General features: G+C 43.6%; 1 protein-coding gene across 3 annotated transcripts in view; it reads right to left on the minus strand.

The window, feature by feature from the left end:
* ANO2 (anoctamin 2) overlaps positions 1 to 17,947 on the minus strand; it is a 163,723-nt gene that overhangs the window by 110,829 nt on the left and 34,947 nt on the right. For all 3 annotated transcript variants that reach the window (XR_014219944.1, XR_014219945.1, XM_082223074.1), the window contains 6 exons: positions 13,497 to 13,595; positions 10,837 to 10,988; positions 8,454 to 8,508; positions 7,511 to 7,562; positions 5,774 to 5,829; positions 3,556 to 3,597 (listed from right to left, as the gene is read on the minus strand). Coding sequence is in view for 1 of the 3 variants with exons in the window: in XM_082223074.1 (XP_082079200.1) it covers positions 3,556 to 3,597; positions 5,774 to 5,829; positions 7,511 to 7,562; positions 8,454 to 8,508; positions 10,837 to 10,988; positions 13,497 to 13,595 (456 nt within the window). In the remaining 2 variants the exon portion in view is untranslated. The remainder of the gene's footprint in view (positions 1 to 3,555; positions 3,598 to 5,773; positions 5,830 to 7,510; positions 7,563 to 8,453; positions 8,509 to 10,836; positions 10,989 to 13,496; positions 13,596 to 17,947) is intronic.

Consider the following 17,947-nt stretch of genomic DNA (forward strand, 5'->3'; position numbering starts at 1 on the left):
CAGGAAATTAAACACTGAAACTATTCAGGTTCAGATAGAAAACAGATGATGTTATACGTAGAAATTCTATAGTCAAGTCTTATGGCTGGGCCATAGGAACATGTGTGAGCAATCAATGCAGTATTTCTGGAAAGAACCTTTTATGTTTTTAATACTTAACACTTCATAAGAGGGCCTAAATGGGCAGGTTAAGGAGAAGGGCAGCCCAACTTCTGGGGTGAATATTTTTCCAGGCACTAAGTCTTTTTAAAGTAGCGTTTCCACTTTTTGCTGTGATATCCAGTGAGTCCTTGCAAGATTAGCTGCTATGTCAGCATTTTGCCCTCCAGAAGAAAGTTTCGGCTACCTCTCCTTGGGGCGGATACAGATAAAAATGACGCTCCATTTATTCAGGCTTTATGCACCTCCATTTACTGATGACTTATGCATCTCTGACAACGTGTTATCCATTTGTGGCTTTTCAGCACCCCTTAGTGGCCAGATGCTGTCTTGCCAAACTCTCCTTTGGGGGGGGGGCAATCCCACCAGGAAACTTTCCTGTGCATTGGCATATTTGGCACTTTCAGTATTTAAGGGAAACTGGCAATCTTTCACCAGTCCAATAGAGACAGGATGGAAAGCAAGGCTAAGAGGGGGAAGACTCATAGCATGGTATGGTGCAGTGATAAGCAAGAGCTCTGAGGCTTCAAAAAGGCAGATAAAGCATGAATCAGTGGCCTGGCTCACCTAGCTTCTTTTGCTGAGGAAGTTCAATCTGAAGAAATGTGGAGCATTTTCACCCGAGTGGAAAAAAGCAAATGGACCGCTAGGAATTATTAGGAGAGTAGATGGCAGTGAGCATGCTAATGTTGCTATATCAATCTATAGTTGTGGTCAGTGCTCCCCCCCCCCTAAAAAAATGTTTAGGGGTACTCTCATTTTGACTCAAGAAAACCAACATTTTATGGTTCTAATTGGGAAAAATAAATACAGTAAATGGACAAAAGTACAAAGATTCACAAAATGTTAAGGGGTATGCGTACCCCTGCGTTACCCCACCCCCACCCCCAAAAAAGCACTGCATGTGGCCACATTTAGAAAATATATATGCAGATGTGGGGCTGGCCATCCCATTTCAAGTAAGATGTTTTAGACTAAAAGAAGACCATCCAAAATTATTGGCCATCTCCTATATTAGGAAAAGTTAAAGCATTTAGCTGAGGAAAATGAGAGCCAAAGTATAAATCAGGTTGTTCATGTTTTTTTAGGTACATAATGTGGTTTTAAGGGAGGGGGCATATGTGGGACTCTGATCTGGAATATGCTCCCAATCTGGATAAAGGGCCCTATTATTATATTTTCATTTATACCTGCCTTTTCCCCTGACGGATTCAAGACAGCTTACATATAAAATAAGTACAGGTAAAAACATAGGGGGGTCGTTAAAAAACAAATAAATATTAAAACTATGGCAGCTTCATCTTGAACTCCCTTCCCCTGCTATCTTCCCCCCAAAGTGCTTGCTGTAAACAACTAAGGGAATTATCAGTAGCAATTTTCTGCACTGGGGGCATATTCCAGACTGTTTCAAATGCTTCTTCTTCTCTAAATGCCCTGGGCTGAGTCAGAGAAGCATCATATAAATGACCAATAACCCCCCTTCTTTCTTCTGAAATCAATGCATCACTCCCTTTCCTCTCCAAGTATCAAACTAGTAGTTCTGCTTTTGTTTCTTTATTAACATGGGATATAATGCTGAAAGCTAGCTATGACAGATTCTTTTTTTTACAGGCAGCTTTCATAAATTATATCTATTTGACCATTTCTACAAACAGTTATACTGAAGACACCCGGTGGAAGAATAACACAGAGGTCATAGCAACACAATATTGTTGTTAGTTTGGGGGGATCACCCTGCATGATGCCTGCGTTCCCCGTAATTCTTGGGGTCATAGCTGTTAACTAACAGATTTAAAAATAAGGGACCAGTAGCCTCAGAAATAAGGGATCAGCAGCCAAAATAAGGGATTTTCAGAGCACAGGTATTTTCGACTTCTGAGCCCCTCCGAGCCAAAGACAGAAAGCCCACCCAGCAGCCAAACGAAGCCTCAAGCGGTGGTTCCCACAGCGCAGCAACCCGGCAAAGGGGATGCAGCAAGGAAAACCACCGTCACCTCTCCGCTGGGAAGTGCTGAGCAAAGGCAAGTCCCCAGGCAACGCAGCGGATTTGATTGGCACAAGGCATGCAAGCTCCACCCCCCAGTCGTTCTTAGACTCCTTATTGGGTGAGCAATGCAGCCAAGCAACACAGTTGGAGCCTCCCTCCTCCCAGGCCAGCAGGGAGGGAAGGAGGGAGAGGAGCTGCTTCCTTTGAAACCAGGAAATTTAAGGGACATCATCAATAAGGGACAGCAGCAGGACATGGCGCTGGGATAAGGGACTTTCCCGCCAAATAAGGGACGGTTGACAGCTATGCTTGGGGTCCTGGAGGATTCCATTGTTGAATTAGCCAGGTAAGTTTCTTGCTGAGTTAAAGGCCCTAAGTACGGCTAGTATAAGAATAGAAGATGCTCTGTGGAAGATGACCCCCCTCCCTCACATGGCTGGTAGTAAGGAAGACAAAAGCAAGCGTGGAATGTGTGTGAGCTGGGCGAGAAGTAGGCAGAAGCCAGAGAGAGAGAGTCATGTTTGATTTCTGCAGGAATACTAGGCTGTGACTATGGGAGAAGGTCCGTATAGTTAAAGCTATGGTTTTCCCAGTAGTGATGTATGGAAGTGAAAGCTGAACCATAAAGAAGGCTGATCACCGAAGAATTGATGCTTTTGAATTATGGTGCTGGAGGAGACTCTTGAGAGTCCCATGGACTGCAAGAAGATCAAACCTCTCCATTCTGAAGGAAATCAGCCCTGAGTGCTCACTGGAAGGACAGATCCTGAAGCTGAGGCTCCAATACTTTGGCCACCTCATGAGAAGAGAAGACTCCCTGGAAAAGACCCTGATGTTGGGAAAGATGGAGGGCACAAGGAGAAGGGGACGACAGAGGACGAGATGGTTGGACAGTGTTCTTGAAGCTACCAGCATGAGTTTGACCAAACTGCGGGAGGCAGTGGAAGACAGGAATGCCTGGCGTGCTCTGGTCCATGGGGTCACTAAGAGTCGGACACGACTAAATGACTAAACAACAACAAATGGGAGACCCTCTTGGGGTGTTAATGCTGTGAGCCCCTCCATTGTAGGCTCAGGTTGAATATGTGTGTAAACAAGCCACATATCCTAAAATTTCTGCCACAATCTCGGCTGTATCTTGTTTCAAGGACACTGAACCCTGGGTAAGTGCCTGGAACCCCTGGAATCTTGCACCGCTTGGAGATTGGGGTGGCGGGCAACAAATCCAATGGAAAATTCCTCTGTGCAAACACTGCTGAAATTAACAGGAGCTGTGACAGAGCAGGAGAGCTTCAAACTGGACTGTGCCCAGTTTGCAGTATATTTTCAGCACAAAGGCTTGATTGCCGTGAACAGATCGTCACATTCAAACCCAACGCCAACCAAACTGAAGATGTAAATTATTTTACCTTTCTTTCATTCATTTCTTTGTTTTCACCGTCATATTCACCCTGAAAAGACAATACTGTTGGTAAGAAATATCGTAGGGAGCAGGAGTCACCTGCTAGCGAAGGGCAGGTAGCAAAAACAGCAGCAGTAGCAGCAGCAACAACAATTTTTAGTATTAAGGTGCTTTAAGCCAAACATGGTCAATACAATACACATCAATGCCTTCCCTGTCATTCAGAGAAAACCCCTAGAGGTTTTAGAAACTAGTCATTTCTAACTGCCACAAAATCTAAGTACTGTGGTACCTCTGCTTACGAACTTAATTCATTCTGGAGGTCCGTTCTTAACCTGAAACTGTTTTTAACCTGAGGTACCACTTTAGCTAATGGGGTCTCCTGCTGCCACCGCTGGGCGATTTCTGTTCCCATCCTGAGGTAAAGTTCTTAACCCAAGGTACTACTTCCGGGTTAGCGGAGTCTGTAACCCGAAGTGTTTATAATCTGAGGTGTTTGTAACACGAGGTACCATTGTACTTCTAAAATTCCTTTTACTCCTGCCCATCTCTGTAAACTATTCTCTACGCCACTACCATGCCTTAAACTGAAAACTCACTGAGGCTGTCCAGTGAAGAAGAAGAAGAAGAAGAAGAAGAAGAAGAAGAAGAAGAAGAAGAAGAAGAGGAGGAGCAGCAGCTTGGATTTGATATCCCGCTTTATCACTACCCGAAGGGGTCTCAAAGCGGCTAACATTCTCCTTTCCCTTCCTCCCCCACAACAAACACTCTGTGAGGTGAGTGGGGCTGAGAAACTTCAGAGAAATGTGACTAGCCGAAGGTCACCCAGCAGCTGCATGTGGAGGAGCAGGGAAGCGAACCCGGTTCAGCAGATTACAAGTCCACCACTCTTAACCACTACCAACAGTGGGACACCTGGGGTCCTCCAGACATTGCATCTACCATCCACCATCACCCCTTCCCATGCCAGCAGCTGGATTCCAACAACAGCTAGAGGACCACAGTTTTCCCATCCTTGCTATATATAATCATAGCATCATAGCCTTGGAAGGACCCAAGAGTCATCTAGTCCAACCCCCTGAAATGCAGGAATCTCAACTAAAGCAGGATGGTGATGGTGATAAATATAATATTGACCTCCCCTGCCTGCTAGAATGCAATTCAATGCTGAAGACCAGGGGTGGTCATCAACTAAATCGTGTTTGGAGTTGGCCCACTGAAACCAATGGACCAACAAGAAATCCCATGAGAATCATAGAATCATAGAGTTGGAAGAGACCACAAGGGCCATCGAGTCCAACCCCCTGCCAAGCAGGAAACACCATCAGAGCACTCCTGACATATGGTTGTCAAGCTTCTGCTTAAAGACCTCCAAAGGAGGAGACTCCACCACACTCCTTGGCAGCAAATTCCACTGTCGAACAGCTCTTACTGTCAGGAAGTTCTTCCTAATGTTTAGGTGGAATCTTCTTTTTTGTGTGAAGGAGTCCTATGTATAAGCCTAAAACTAGGATACTGCTTTATTATTATTATTATTATTATTATTATTATTATTAAATTAATAATTAATCATACATAAATAAACATAAAAATGTGCGCCCCACCACCATTCTATTATAACTATCCAACCTCCCAACATTTCATCACTTCTTGTGCTGGTTTAACCCCTTTCCGTTTTAACAGCACAAATTCTATGAACACCCTCCATGTTTCTTCATAATCATTTCTCCTACATATTCCCCATCTTACCTTAATGGCACATGTTAATTTATCATTAATAGCTATATCCCAAACCTCTTTGTACCATTCTCCCATTTTATATTGTGCTTGCCCCTTCCCCTTCCTAGCTATAATGATTCGTGCAGCTGTCAAAAAAATTGTGAGCAAGTCCTTCATAGTCTGTGAACCTTCCACCCCATTGTAAATTGATAATAATGCTACCTCTGGACTTTTGGTCAGCTTTAACCCAGTGATTTCTGTTATCTCCTTAAACACCCTTTGCCCAAAAAAATTGTACATATTTACACCCCCACCACATGTGAACAGAATTCCCTGTTTCTTGGCATCCCCTCCAACATAACACCGAATATCCCTTATTTATTTGAAGGATACTGCTTCTTAACAGGAAGTCTGCACTCCAGCGGAATCTCATGTGTAGCATCAATTAAGCATTCTTTCACTTTTAACAAGGTTCTTAGGAAATTGACAAGAAAGTGTATACCTACATCATGGAGGGGAAAGGCTGCTTCATAAACATTGTTTGCTATTAATGTGTTAATACCTAAAGAAAAATAAAGATAGCAATAGTTATTTTTAAACATACATATATATTTGCTTTTCAGCCAAAGAATGCGATACCACTAGCACAATGGAACTCCTCCCTTCTCTTCCCCCAATGCCACCTTAAATCAATGTGTATTCAGGGAAGTTTTTAATGTGTGACATCTTAGTGTATTTTTTGTCTTTGTAGAAGCCGCCCAGAGTGGCTGGGGAGACAAATAATATATTATTATTATTATTATTATTATTATTATTATTATTATTATTATATTTCAGTTTATGAATGTAATGTTAAAATCTGAAATATTATGTTTCAGGGTGGGATCTACATTTTACAAGTAAATTAAAATTACCGTATTTTCCCGTGTACAAGACTAGGTTTTTTTGCTAAAAAATAATGTCCAAAATTTGGGGGCCTCTTATACACAGGGGCCATCTCCCCCCATTTTCTTAAATCGGAGTTCCCCCAAATAGGGGGCATCTTATACATGGGTGTGTCTTATAGATAGAAAAATACGGTAATTTAAAATGATTTGAACTCTGCAATCAAAACTTGGCATCTGAATCTGAAATCTAGCTGGTTTGTTTTGTCACATCCGAGTTAGCTTTCGGATTGCAGTATCTCCATTCACCAATTTTGACCAAGATTTGATGTCACCTGCTCACATATTGCTGCCACTCCAATCAAAAGTGTTAAGTTGTGGGCGAACATATCAGACGACACAGCGATTCTTCAAACAGCTCTTGTTTATTCAAAGGCCAGAACAGAACTGAACTGAGGAGCTCAGTCAGCCTGCTTATATAGAGCTCCAGAACAATGTAACTGTAGCAACTTTCTAAAACTATCCAATCACTGAACATCACTTTCGATCCTTCATTTGCATAACTATCTACAGTATCCCCCTGCTGGCCCAGGGTGAGAACTTCAATACCTAACAAAAAGTGCTGAAGATGTGAGTGCTACTGAAAAATAATCATATATGAAGTGTTGACGTTCAACACTGAATATTTGTAGAACATATGCACTGAATATTTGTAGAACTAGAGATTATCCCGTCTAACAGAAGCTGCAGAAGAGAATTTGGGAGAAGGGGGAAGGGAAGTTTCCAATTATATTCTAGGCAAGGCCAATAAAGCTCAAGGCTCAATATTAGCCATAAATAAATAAATAAATCAAGCAATATTATTTTCTTGCAGGGAATTCATTCTGAATTCACTCAGCTACAGAATGTTTCCAGAACAGTTTGCACCCTAACGTTAGGAGTTGTTCATGCTGGCCCAAGGAAAATGCTTTTCTTTGAATGGAAAATTCAAAGGACTGTGTGCAGTCTGTGATTTAACAAAACCTTTACATTTTCTTCCAACAAAAAACTAATTATGTAACCTGTATAAATTATGCAGATTGTTAACCTTTGGTTTTAGACAATTTATTCTGCCAATATATTTTTTTTTTTTACGATTTTGCGTAGTTTATTCTCCATGATGTCCAACAGAGCAGGATTCAGAAACATGTCTTTTTATTTGATTATCCAGGATTTGCCCTAACCTACTAAGACATAGCAGAGTGCACTATGAATATATCTTAACAAGCATCTGAGATTCAAAATTTAGAACAAGAATTCAAGAATATTATAAAGCAGCTTCCGAAATAACATTTTTTTAAAAAGCGAATTATTTCTTACCCATGCTGTTTTTGGCTTTTGTAGTATATGTACGCTTCAAAATTTCATGTACCTGCATCAAAACACACAAACATTGTGTAACTAACAGATAACTTCTTTCCAAGAAATAGATGTTCTGCATGAAGCCAGTAAGACACAAAGATGATTCACCATACCATATTTTTTAACTATATTTAAATAAAATAGCTTTCTTCATCCAGTATTTCATAGTCCTGTGCTACGTCAAACTGCAGGTGAAGGCTCAAGCAACTGGAAGCTCCTATATACGGTAACAACAATAACAGCCCGTGTATATAGCAAACTATCATATCAGAGAGAAGGCTATATTTGAACCCATCTCCTCTTTGACCGTCATGGCTTCCCACATCAAGGGTTTGATAAGATTCAAACAATGTACAGTAAATAAAAATTAAAGAAGATACCCTCCCCAATGAAAAATAATTGGAAATAAGCAGTGCTTTTTTCTAAAAAAAATGTTTAGGGGGTACTCTCATTTTGACTCAAGAAAATCACCATTTTATAGTTCAAATCGGGAAAAATAAATACAGTAAATGGACAAAAGTACAAAGATTCCTAAAATGTTTAGGAGTTTGCGTACCCCAGAAAAAAAGCACTGGAAATAATCAGGGTTTGTAGCCTCTGCCTAATTCAGTGACCATAAATCACCACGCAACCAGGGACCCATGATGATGAAATTTGAATACCACCCTTTTTTCGCAGATCTCAAGTGGTTCACAACATAAAAATGCAAGATAAAAGCACAAAATACATGATAAAAGCAAGAACCAAAACCCCCACAAACCATTAGCGCCCTCTCCCACTTGTAGAGAGCCATGAACATTTCTATAGATTTTTAAAAAATATGTGATTATCAGCAATAACAGTGAATGCAGTTAAACACAGGGGGGTTCCCTCATGCGTCACACCCCCTCAGCTGACTTACTATTCGACTGCGGGTAGCATTGTCAAAAAATGTGTCTTTATCTTGAATGTTGTACCTTGAGAAACAGGGATAGACAAGATCAGTTAAAATGTGCCTTATGCAATTCCCAGAAGAGCAAAAGAAGGTCATTCCTATGCATACTTCCCTGAGAGTAAGGCCCTTAAACGTAGTGGAGCTTACCTCTGAGGAAAACTGTAAAGGATTGTATAAATAAAAGGTGACAGATTTTGTTTCAAAAAGTTAGCCAGCTTATATGATTCTGCTTGACAAGTTTACAGGGTAATTTCTAGAAAGCGTGTTCTCCTTCATGGAGAGCACATGTTGCGGTGGGGGCCGCCAGGACACTCCAAAGTTGGGGGCGGGCTAATTGACCGTTGGCCACTGATGCGATTGGGGCTTCCCTTGTTGTTGGGAAGAAGTTAATATTGCCATTTGTTGATTGACAACCAGAAATGCTAAAACTCCTTGCACGAGGCTAGGGCTTCCTCTTTTCGCCCATGCATCGGATTGCCCGTCCCTCCCTCCTTAGAATAGGGTTGTTCGCTTTCACCTTGCTATGCCTGTCATGGGGTCGTCTGCTTTGGAGTGGGGGCCCGGTAGGAATTTTGTCCATCTGGCTGATTGGCTGGGGCCATTTGGTTTTTGCCTACTGCGTAGCAAATCATCACTACTTGTAAGGTTCACGGTTAGGCATTGGTTTATGGTTTGGTTGGTTGAGGGGCATGGATTGGCTGTGCCTGCCCCTCTAATGCTGCTGCTGCAAGGGATTCCGTTAAAGGAATTGGGGGCTAACTATTGCTTGTCCACTCTGTCAAGGGGGCTCGGGCCATAGCAATGAGCTCCTGGTTGCATTTGGGGTGAGGGCAGGTTCCCTGCTCCGTCGCTACCCCCAAGTGTATTCCCCTATTCTGACTTTCGCATTGTGCAGAATGTCAATCTGTCCCCCATGGTGGGGGGAGATAGCAGCAACCAATGCCTAAGCAACCACTCACAAATTTGTATTTCAATAAAGTTGTGGCCAAAATTATGCCAAAAAATCTTAAACAAAAAATTCTGTGTGGTGCGTGAGTTATTGGGGTGGCCCTGGGGACCTCAACACGCAAATCTAGAGTTAGGTAAGTATCACAGGGTTTTCCTTCTCTCGAAACGTCCTTGCACTCCCTGCTTTCAAGAGAAGGGAACCCTATTCAATAATGTAATTTACAGGTTTAAACCCATGATTTTTTAAAATTCACCTGGGAAAATGTTCCTGGATATTAACTTATCCTATGCCAAAGTCTGAGGGCAGCGCAAGACTTTAAGAAACAAATTATACAATGCATATTTGAATATAAATAAATCCCCCACTGCTTCCTGGTGACAAAATGTTTGCCCGAACAGAGAAATGTTGCATTAGTTTCTGCAGCATGGCTGTGGGATAAACACTCCTCAGTGGTGGACTTTGGGCCCAATGTGGGGCTCAGACCCAGACTCTGAGAGCATGAATCTCATGCTCTACCTGCTGAGCTGCACAATTTCTTTTTCATTATCATAATTTTTCATTATCATAATTCGTATATGAGGAATAATAATCTATATGTTATGTACTGAAGTTCTCACCCTGGGCCAGCAGGGGGATACTGTAGATAGTTATGCAAATGAAGGATCGAAAGTGACGTTCAGTGATTGGATAGTTTTAGAAAGTTGCAACAGTTACATTGTTCTGGAGCTCTATATAAGCAGGCTGACTGAGCTCCTCAGTTCAGTTCTATTCTGGCCTCTGAATAAACAAGAGCTGTTTGAAGAATCGCTGTGTCGTCTGATATGTTCACCCACAACTTAACACTATACATTCAAAACCTAGCTGGTGGTTTTTTAAAAAAAAAACACAGCCAAGATAAAATACAGGATTTATTGCATCTGCAACTTTAAACAACAATACTTAACAAATATATATGTATGCACACACCTTTACACACACACACACAAAAGAAAAATTAGAATAAGTGAGAAATCTGATGTATTAGCACGCTCTGATCTGCATACCAACTTTAGAGAGGATTAGGTCAGTTCACATCAGGGTTCACAGAAATCAAATTCTGTAAGCATCTATTTGCATCTTCTGATTTCTGCAGAGCTAAAAGGAAGTGTCTGTCAACTTCCTCTAGCATCACAGAAAGTAAGGTAGGCACTGATGCTACAATCCTCAGTTTGAGATCCCTGACACCATACATGGTAGGTGAGGACACTCAAAGATGTAACTCTTTCAACTGTTTTCTTAAATAGTACAGTCCCATGAAGACCGTATACGATGGGAAGTTATGTGCAGTCTCAATCACCACAACATTCCTCAATGAATTATATTTCTCAGGGAATTATACTGTGCACCTTGTTAAGTACTCACAAATAGAGTTTTTCTCTGGAGAAAGGGTAAGATAAATGCTTCATTCTGGTGGTATTTTGCTGTGGCACTTTGGGCTGCAAAGGTTTTGTAAACTTCTGCCATATTTCAGACAATTTATTGACAATTCCCGTTTCTTCTGTTATTTCATACGTCTGGAGAAACAAAGAGAGCATGAATGAGCAGGTGGCTTCCCAAATATTAATTTGTTTAGAATAATTGAATGGCATCTTTTCACCACTAGTGTTTCCAGAGCCCATAACCAAGAAAAGTTAGTGAAGCACCAATATTGAAGAAGAATTACTGAGTATTGTCCCACCACCAGTTTTGGTTCCAGAAAATGAGCTCCTATTTAAAGAAGTGGCTGTCTGCAGTGTCTGAATAGACCCTGGGAATATTTGAACTGCTAGCTGGGAATATTTATTTTATCTTATCATTTCACAACATTTGTGTCAGGGCCAGCCCACCCATGAGGCAAGGTGAGGCAACTGCCTTGGGCAGTAGGATTCACAGGGGCAGCAGATGCCAAAGTAGATCTTTAACCCCCCCTTTCTTGATATAGGTCTTTACTCACCACTTCTTCGCTGGCAGTGAAGAGGCACCATTTTGTGGTTCGCCTCAGGTGCCAAAATGTTTTGGGTTGGTCTTATCTATATACTGCTTTTATAAAACCTCAAAGTGGTTTACAAAAAGATTACGTCTCTACCTTTGGCTTTACTAACATACAAACATTCAATAGTGTTTCTCAGCCATCATTCGTTCAGCTGATCTGCAGCACAGGATAAAGGTAAAGGGACCCATGACCATTAGTTGTGGCCGACTCTGGGGTTGTGGCGCTCATCTCGCTTTATTGGCTGAGGGAGCCGGCGTACAGCTTCCGGGTCATGTGGCCAGCATGACTAAGCCGCTTATGGCGAACCAGAGCAGCGCACAGAAACATCATTTACCTTCCCGCCAGAGCGTTACCTATTTAACTACTTGCACTTTGACATGCTTTCAAACTGCTAGGTGGGCAGGAGCTGGGACTGAGCAACGGGAGCTCATCCTGTCGTGGGGATTCGAACCGCTGACCTTCTGATCGGCAAGTCCTAGGCTCTGTGGTTCAACCCACAGTGTCACCCATGTCCCACGCAGCACAGGATACAGAATGCTTGAATGCGAAGGGATCTATTTTAAGAGGCAGGCTGAAGCAATCATTCCTCATCAGGTTAGTTTATATTCTCCCCCCCCCCCGCCCCCAGAACAGCAATATATTGGCTTAGGTAGCACCAAGTGAAAAGGAAGGGAGAAGCTTGAGTTATTTCAAGGCAATCCTAGTGGAGAGAAGTTCTGTAAGAAAAGAAACCTAACAATCAAAAAACAAGGAAAATATCAAGGTATCAGCTGTTGATGGGAAGATGGTTCAAACCAGTGGATGCTGCTACAAATCAAGAGATTACAAGAAAGGACTAAGCATTGGGTAGAACTGTCTGGGGGTTAAGAGTTCCTTGATGATGGAACAAACCACATCAGATGGTAAAGGTAAAGGTACCCCTGATCGTTTGGTTCAGTCGCGGATGACTCTGTGGTTGCACGCTCATCTCGCTCTATAGGCCAAGGGAGCCGGTGTTTGTCCACAGACAACTTTCGGGTCATGTGGCCAGCATGACTAAGACGCTTCTGGCAAACCAGAGCAGCACACAGAAATGCCGTTTACCTTCCCGCCGGAGCGGTACCTATTTATCTACTTGCACTTTGATGTGCTTTCGAACTGCTAGGTGGGCAGGAGCAGGGACCGAGCAATGGGAGCTCACCCCGTCATGGGGATTCGAACCGCTGACCTTCTGATTGGCAAGCCCAAGAAGCTCAGTGGTTTACACCACAGCGCCACCTGCATCCCCAACCTCAGATAGTTGACATTTCCTAACAGAGGTTCGGTGGCCATCTGTTGGGGCCTCTTTAGCTGTGATTCTTGCATTGCAGGGGGTTGGACTATATGACTCTTCAGGTCCCCCCCAACACTACAATTCCATTAAACAACTAACATGTTGAAACATGTGTCATGCCAATTTCCTTCTAAAGCTATGGTTTTCCCAGTAGTGATGTATGGAAGTGAGAGCTGGACCATCAAGAAGGCTGGTCGACGAAGAATGGATGCTTTTGAATTCTGGTGCTGGAGGAGACTCTTGAGAATCCCATGGACTGCAAGAAGATCAAACCAATCCATTCTGAAGGAAATCAGCCCTGAGTGCTCACTGGAAGGACAGATCCTGAAGCTGAGGCTCCAATACTTTGGCCACCTCATGAGAAGAGAAGACTCCCTGGTAAAGAACCTGATGTTGGGAAAGATGGAGGGCACAAGGAGAAGGGGACGACAGAGGACGAGATGGTTGGACAGTGTTCTTGAAGCTACCAGCATGAGTTTGACCAAACTGCGGGAGGCAGTGGAAGACAGGAGTGCTTGGCGTGCTCTGGTCCAGGGGGTCACGAAGAGTCGGACACGAATAAACAACTAAACAACAACAACTTTATAAGTGGAGGGGAGCATAGCCTAGGTAGTCACTGGGGAGGGGGGCTTCTTCCCTGCCATACTCAGAGATTAGAAATAACCAGCCTTCCCTGCCTTTCCTCTGTAATGTTCTGCAAGTTTCAAAATAATTAAAACAGAACTGAGTACTACTTACCCGTTTAGTGGGCATTTTTATTTTAAGAAACTCTGCTTCTCGGCTAAGTACATTCCATGGTGCATGTATCCGGACAAAACTCAGTCCTTGTGTCTTATTCTGAAAGGTGAAAAGAGGACATATTTTCTTGAAATACGAATTAAATTACAAATTAAATTAGAGGAACTAATTAGAGCAACATACAAAATAAAGGGGCAGCTGATAAAGAAGGTGCAAGTTATATAAAAGTAATGCCCTTTAACTTGTATTTTCCGATTTCACAACAGAGCACACTTTTATAGTGTTGTTTCAGTGATAACATATTAATTATAGTGGATAAAGTGTTTCATGGTTAAAGGCATGAAGCATCCTGGGCTTACGTCTCATTCACTCACTTTCCTGCCTGCATATCAATATCAATATCAATATATCAATATGGCCCGAACCACAAAGAAGGTGGTTGAGTGCATTAAATAAGAGACCTGGTATCTACATTGCATGAAAAAATGGGGGGGGGGAATCACAATGTATAATTATGATACAACATATATCCTCCCTATTCTTTCCTTTAAAAATACGTACAGAGGTAGTAACTAGAGTTGAGTTGTTGTTTTTTAATCTTTGGGCAATATAGAAATCAGTTAGAGATGCTCTGACTGGGTGGGGTTTTTTCCCCTTCATTTAAGATTATACCTATCCTTAATTTACATAACGAGACCTGCAAGTCAGGGACCCATATTTTGTTTATGCTATTTCTGTAATGCAACATGAACACAAGCGATGCTACATTCTTGTCCTTCGATCAACGCTACAACAACACTTTAAAAAGTCCTAGTACTGGTATGGATGGTGGCATGTCGTATCTTGCTAGAAAAAATGACACTTGGGCTACGTAGATCAATCGTGTTACTCATTGTGAAGGAGTTGTGTGGCAAGGTCCCAAACCCTCCCAGGAAGTGGAATAAAGACACATGAAACAGTATTTTAGGTTAATGGGCAAAAAAGGCCACAACTGTATTGGTTACAGAATGTGAGTGGTATTGGCTTAGGCATTGGAAACCACCTGACTATATCTGACTCCTGCCTGTCTGCAGGAGTCTTGGAAGGGTTAACCACCAGTAGGGGGAGCCCTGGGGGGACACGGGTGGTGCTGTGGGTAAAACCTCAGCGCCTAGGACTTGCCAATCGTACGGTCGGCGGTTCGAATCCCCGCGGCAGGGTGCGCTCCCGTCGTTCGGTCCCAGCGCCTGCCAACCTAGCAGTTCGAAAGCACCCCCGGGTGCAAGTAGATAAATAGGGACCGCTTCCCAGCGGGAAGGTAAATGGCGTTCCGTGTGCTGTGCTGGCTCGCCAGATGCAGCTTGTCACGCTGGCCACGTGACCCGGAAGTTTCTGCGGACAGCGCTGGCTCCCGGCCTAGAGAGTGAGATGAGCGCACAACCCTAGAGTCTGGCAAGACTGGCCCGTTCGGGCAGGGGTACCTTTACCTTTTAGGGGGAGCCCTGCTGATGCACATCAACCAGAAACTCCCCCAGGGTCACTGCTAGGGGTCGGCCATGGCCCCAGCCCCCCTCTGGGGCTTTGGATAGAGACCACGCCCACTGGATTCCTTTAACAGAATACCCTTAAATTAGGAGGGGTAGGTGATGGCCACTACCTCCCTTCATAGAATCATAGAATCACCTTCAACCTAATACTCTGATGCCTAACCGCTAAACCTTACAAAGTTGTAATGATTTGCTACAAGGTAGGTGAAAAATCCAAATGGCCGGTGCCAATTTGCCAAGTGGAAAAATTCCAACCAAGGTAACCAATCAAGGTCCATAGCAAGGTCAAGAAACAGAAGAGCCTAACCTAAGGGAGGGAGGGTGGGAGAACTGACCGAGCAGGGAGAAAAATCCTGGGGCAAGTCCTCGGCCACGGATAGCCTGCACCACACCCCTGGATCCACCCCTGGATTGGACGGCCTTGTGACGTTAACATATATGAAAGAGTGCTGGCGGGGAAATAGTTAAACGGGTTGCACAGTCAGGACCCAGGGGGTGGAGTCAGTGGGACTATAAAACCAGTTCTGGGAGGAGTTTGGGGAGGAGTTCGTTGGTGGGTAGTTGGTTGGATATTGTGGGTTGGCTGGTTGGGAAAGGCAGTTGGTAATAGAGAGACAGTTAGGGCGGTGGGTTCTTGAGTGTGGGGGGGTAGAAGAGATAGAGTGAGGAAAATAAGACCAAGAAAGTAAAGAGCAACAACGTTTGGAATGCCGTAAAAGTTTTGTTTGTGTCTGAAATAAAATACACTCTTCTTTATCAATGGAAAAGCTGACTGAGACTGAAGTGATTTTACCAGGGAGGACCTGGTTGGTGGCAGCGGATTAGTGGTGTACGGGTCAATAGCCCGTGAGACGACCGGGGGCTCCATACTAACGCCACAGGCCTAAGGATGCTGTGGCTGAGTACCATCCAATGGTGCCGGGGTGATCCCGCCCTGTGCGCGTGGGGAGGGCTTGCTCCCAGCCCCCAACGTCATCTCCCCGGGAAAGGGGAAATGTCTTTTCCTATGTTCTCATGCTCTATTATGCAGTTTTCTCAAGGCACCCAGCGCACTCAGGGGCTCTGTGTAGCTGTTAACTACATTTGACAGAGTTAGGTAACACAGCTGCTTTGTAATCAAGTGAAACTGTAAATAAAACTGCTCCTGTTCGTTGTGTAAAAATACATCTCCAAAAGATCAAGCCAAGGAAATGGGATTTTTTGTTGGTGTTTTTTTCTGATTTATTGCAGTTCTGATGTAAAGTGAGACCAGCTATCACCCAGAGGTGGTGTCTAGGGTATTTACAGAATCCTTCTGGGTCACTTGGCACCGCCTCTGCTTACACAAATTGCTTCGTCACTAGTCCCAGGGAGCTACCATGCAATTCACAATGTGCATTGAATTAACAAACATCAAGATACAGATTTTCCATGTTTGTGTATGGGATTTGAATCATATAATTCATTTTAACATTAATGGGAATTGCACTGCAAAGCCTGATTCCTGGTCACTGCATTGAAAAGAAATCTCTATGTAGGTGTCCTCACTGGTTGAAAAATAATGACTAATAGCTTCCAGTAATATAGGAATATTTGTAATTAATGAGGTTTCTTTAGATATTGATAGATGGGAGTCACTAAACCGTACCCTATGGGGAAGGGTTAATGCTCTCAAGATGAATATTTTTCCCATATTAATCCTCATTTTGAGAGGAATTCCAGTTCAGTGTTAGCAATTTTTTTGGAAAAAATATTGAGATGTATAAGTATTATTGTGGGGGAAGAGTTAAAAAATTCAGAGAATAACAACATCTTAAATGATATACCTAATATAAAAGTAAAGGTAAAGGACCCCTGACAGTTAAGTCCCGTCACGGACGACTCGGGTTGCAGCGCTCATCTCGCTTTACTGGCCAAGGGAGCCAATGTTTGTCCACCGACAGTTTTTCCGGGTCATGTGGCCAGCATGACTAAGCTGCTTCTGGCGAACCAGAGCAGCGCACGGAAACACCATTTACCTTCCTGCCAGAGTGGTACCTATTTATCTACTTGCACTTTGAGGTGCTTTCGAACTGCTTGGTTGGCAGGAGCAGGGACTGGCAACAGGAGCTCACCCCGTTGCCAGTGGCAGTGCTTCATGCTCTGGGGCGGAGAGCAGGCGGGGGCAGGGCTGGTGCGCATCCTGGGGGTGTGGCACCCAGTGCAGGTGGGGGGCAACCACAATAGCACCCCACTGGGATCATGCTCCCAGGGGTGGTGCGCTTCTCCCACACGCCTCTTCCTCCGCCAGTGCCTGTCACGGGGATTCGAACTGCTGACCTTCCAATCAGCAAGCCCTAGGCTCAGTGGTTTAGATCACAACGCCACCTGCATCCCACTAAAGTAAAATAAAGTAAAGTAAATGTAAAAGACCCCTGGACGGTTAAGTTCAGTCAAAGGCAAATATGGAGTTGCAGCGCTCATCTCACTTTCAGGCCGAGGAAGCCAGTGTTTGTCCACAGACAGCTTTCTGGGTCATGTGGCCAGCAGGATTAAACCGCTTCTGGTGCAACAGAACACCGTGACAGAAACTATAGTGCATGGAAATGCCGTTTACCTTCCTGTCATAGCGGTACCTATTTATCTACTTGCACTGGCGTGCTTTCGAACTGCTTGGTTGGCAGGAACTGGGACTGAGCAACGGGAACTCACCCCGTTGTGCAGATTTGAACCGGCAACCTTCTGATCGGCAAGCCCAAGAGGCTCAGTTAAACCACAGCGCCACCCTGAAGGACAACATAACTGGCTGGCGCGCTAAACAGGAGCATGCCTATAAAGGGGTGAGGGGAGTTTGCAACGTTTTACTGTAGGTCCCACTTGTTAAAACACTAAGTATGTTAGGAACAATAAAATATATTTATAATATTTCCCGTCTGATTTTTTTTTGCATGCAATAACAATGGCACA

Source organism: Podarcis vaucheri (genome assembly GCF_965113315.1).
Source record: "Podarcis vaucheri genome assembly, chromosome: 5".
Classification (NCBI taxonomy): Eukaryota; Metazoa; Chordata; class Lepidosauria; order Squamata; family Lacertidae; genus Podarcis; species Podarcis vaucheri.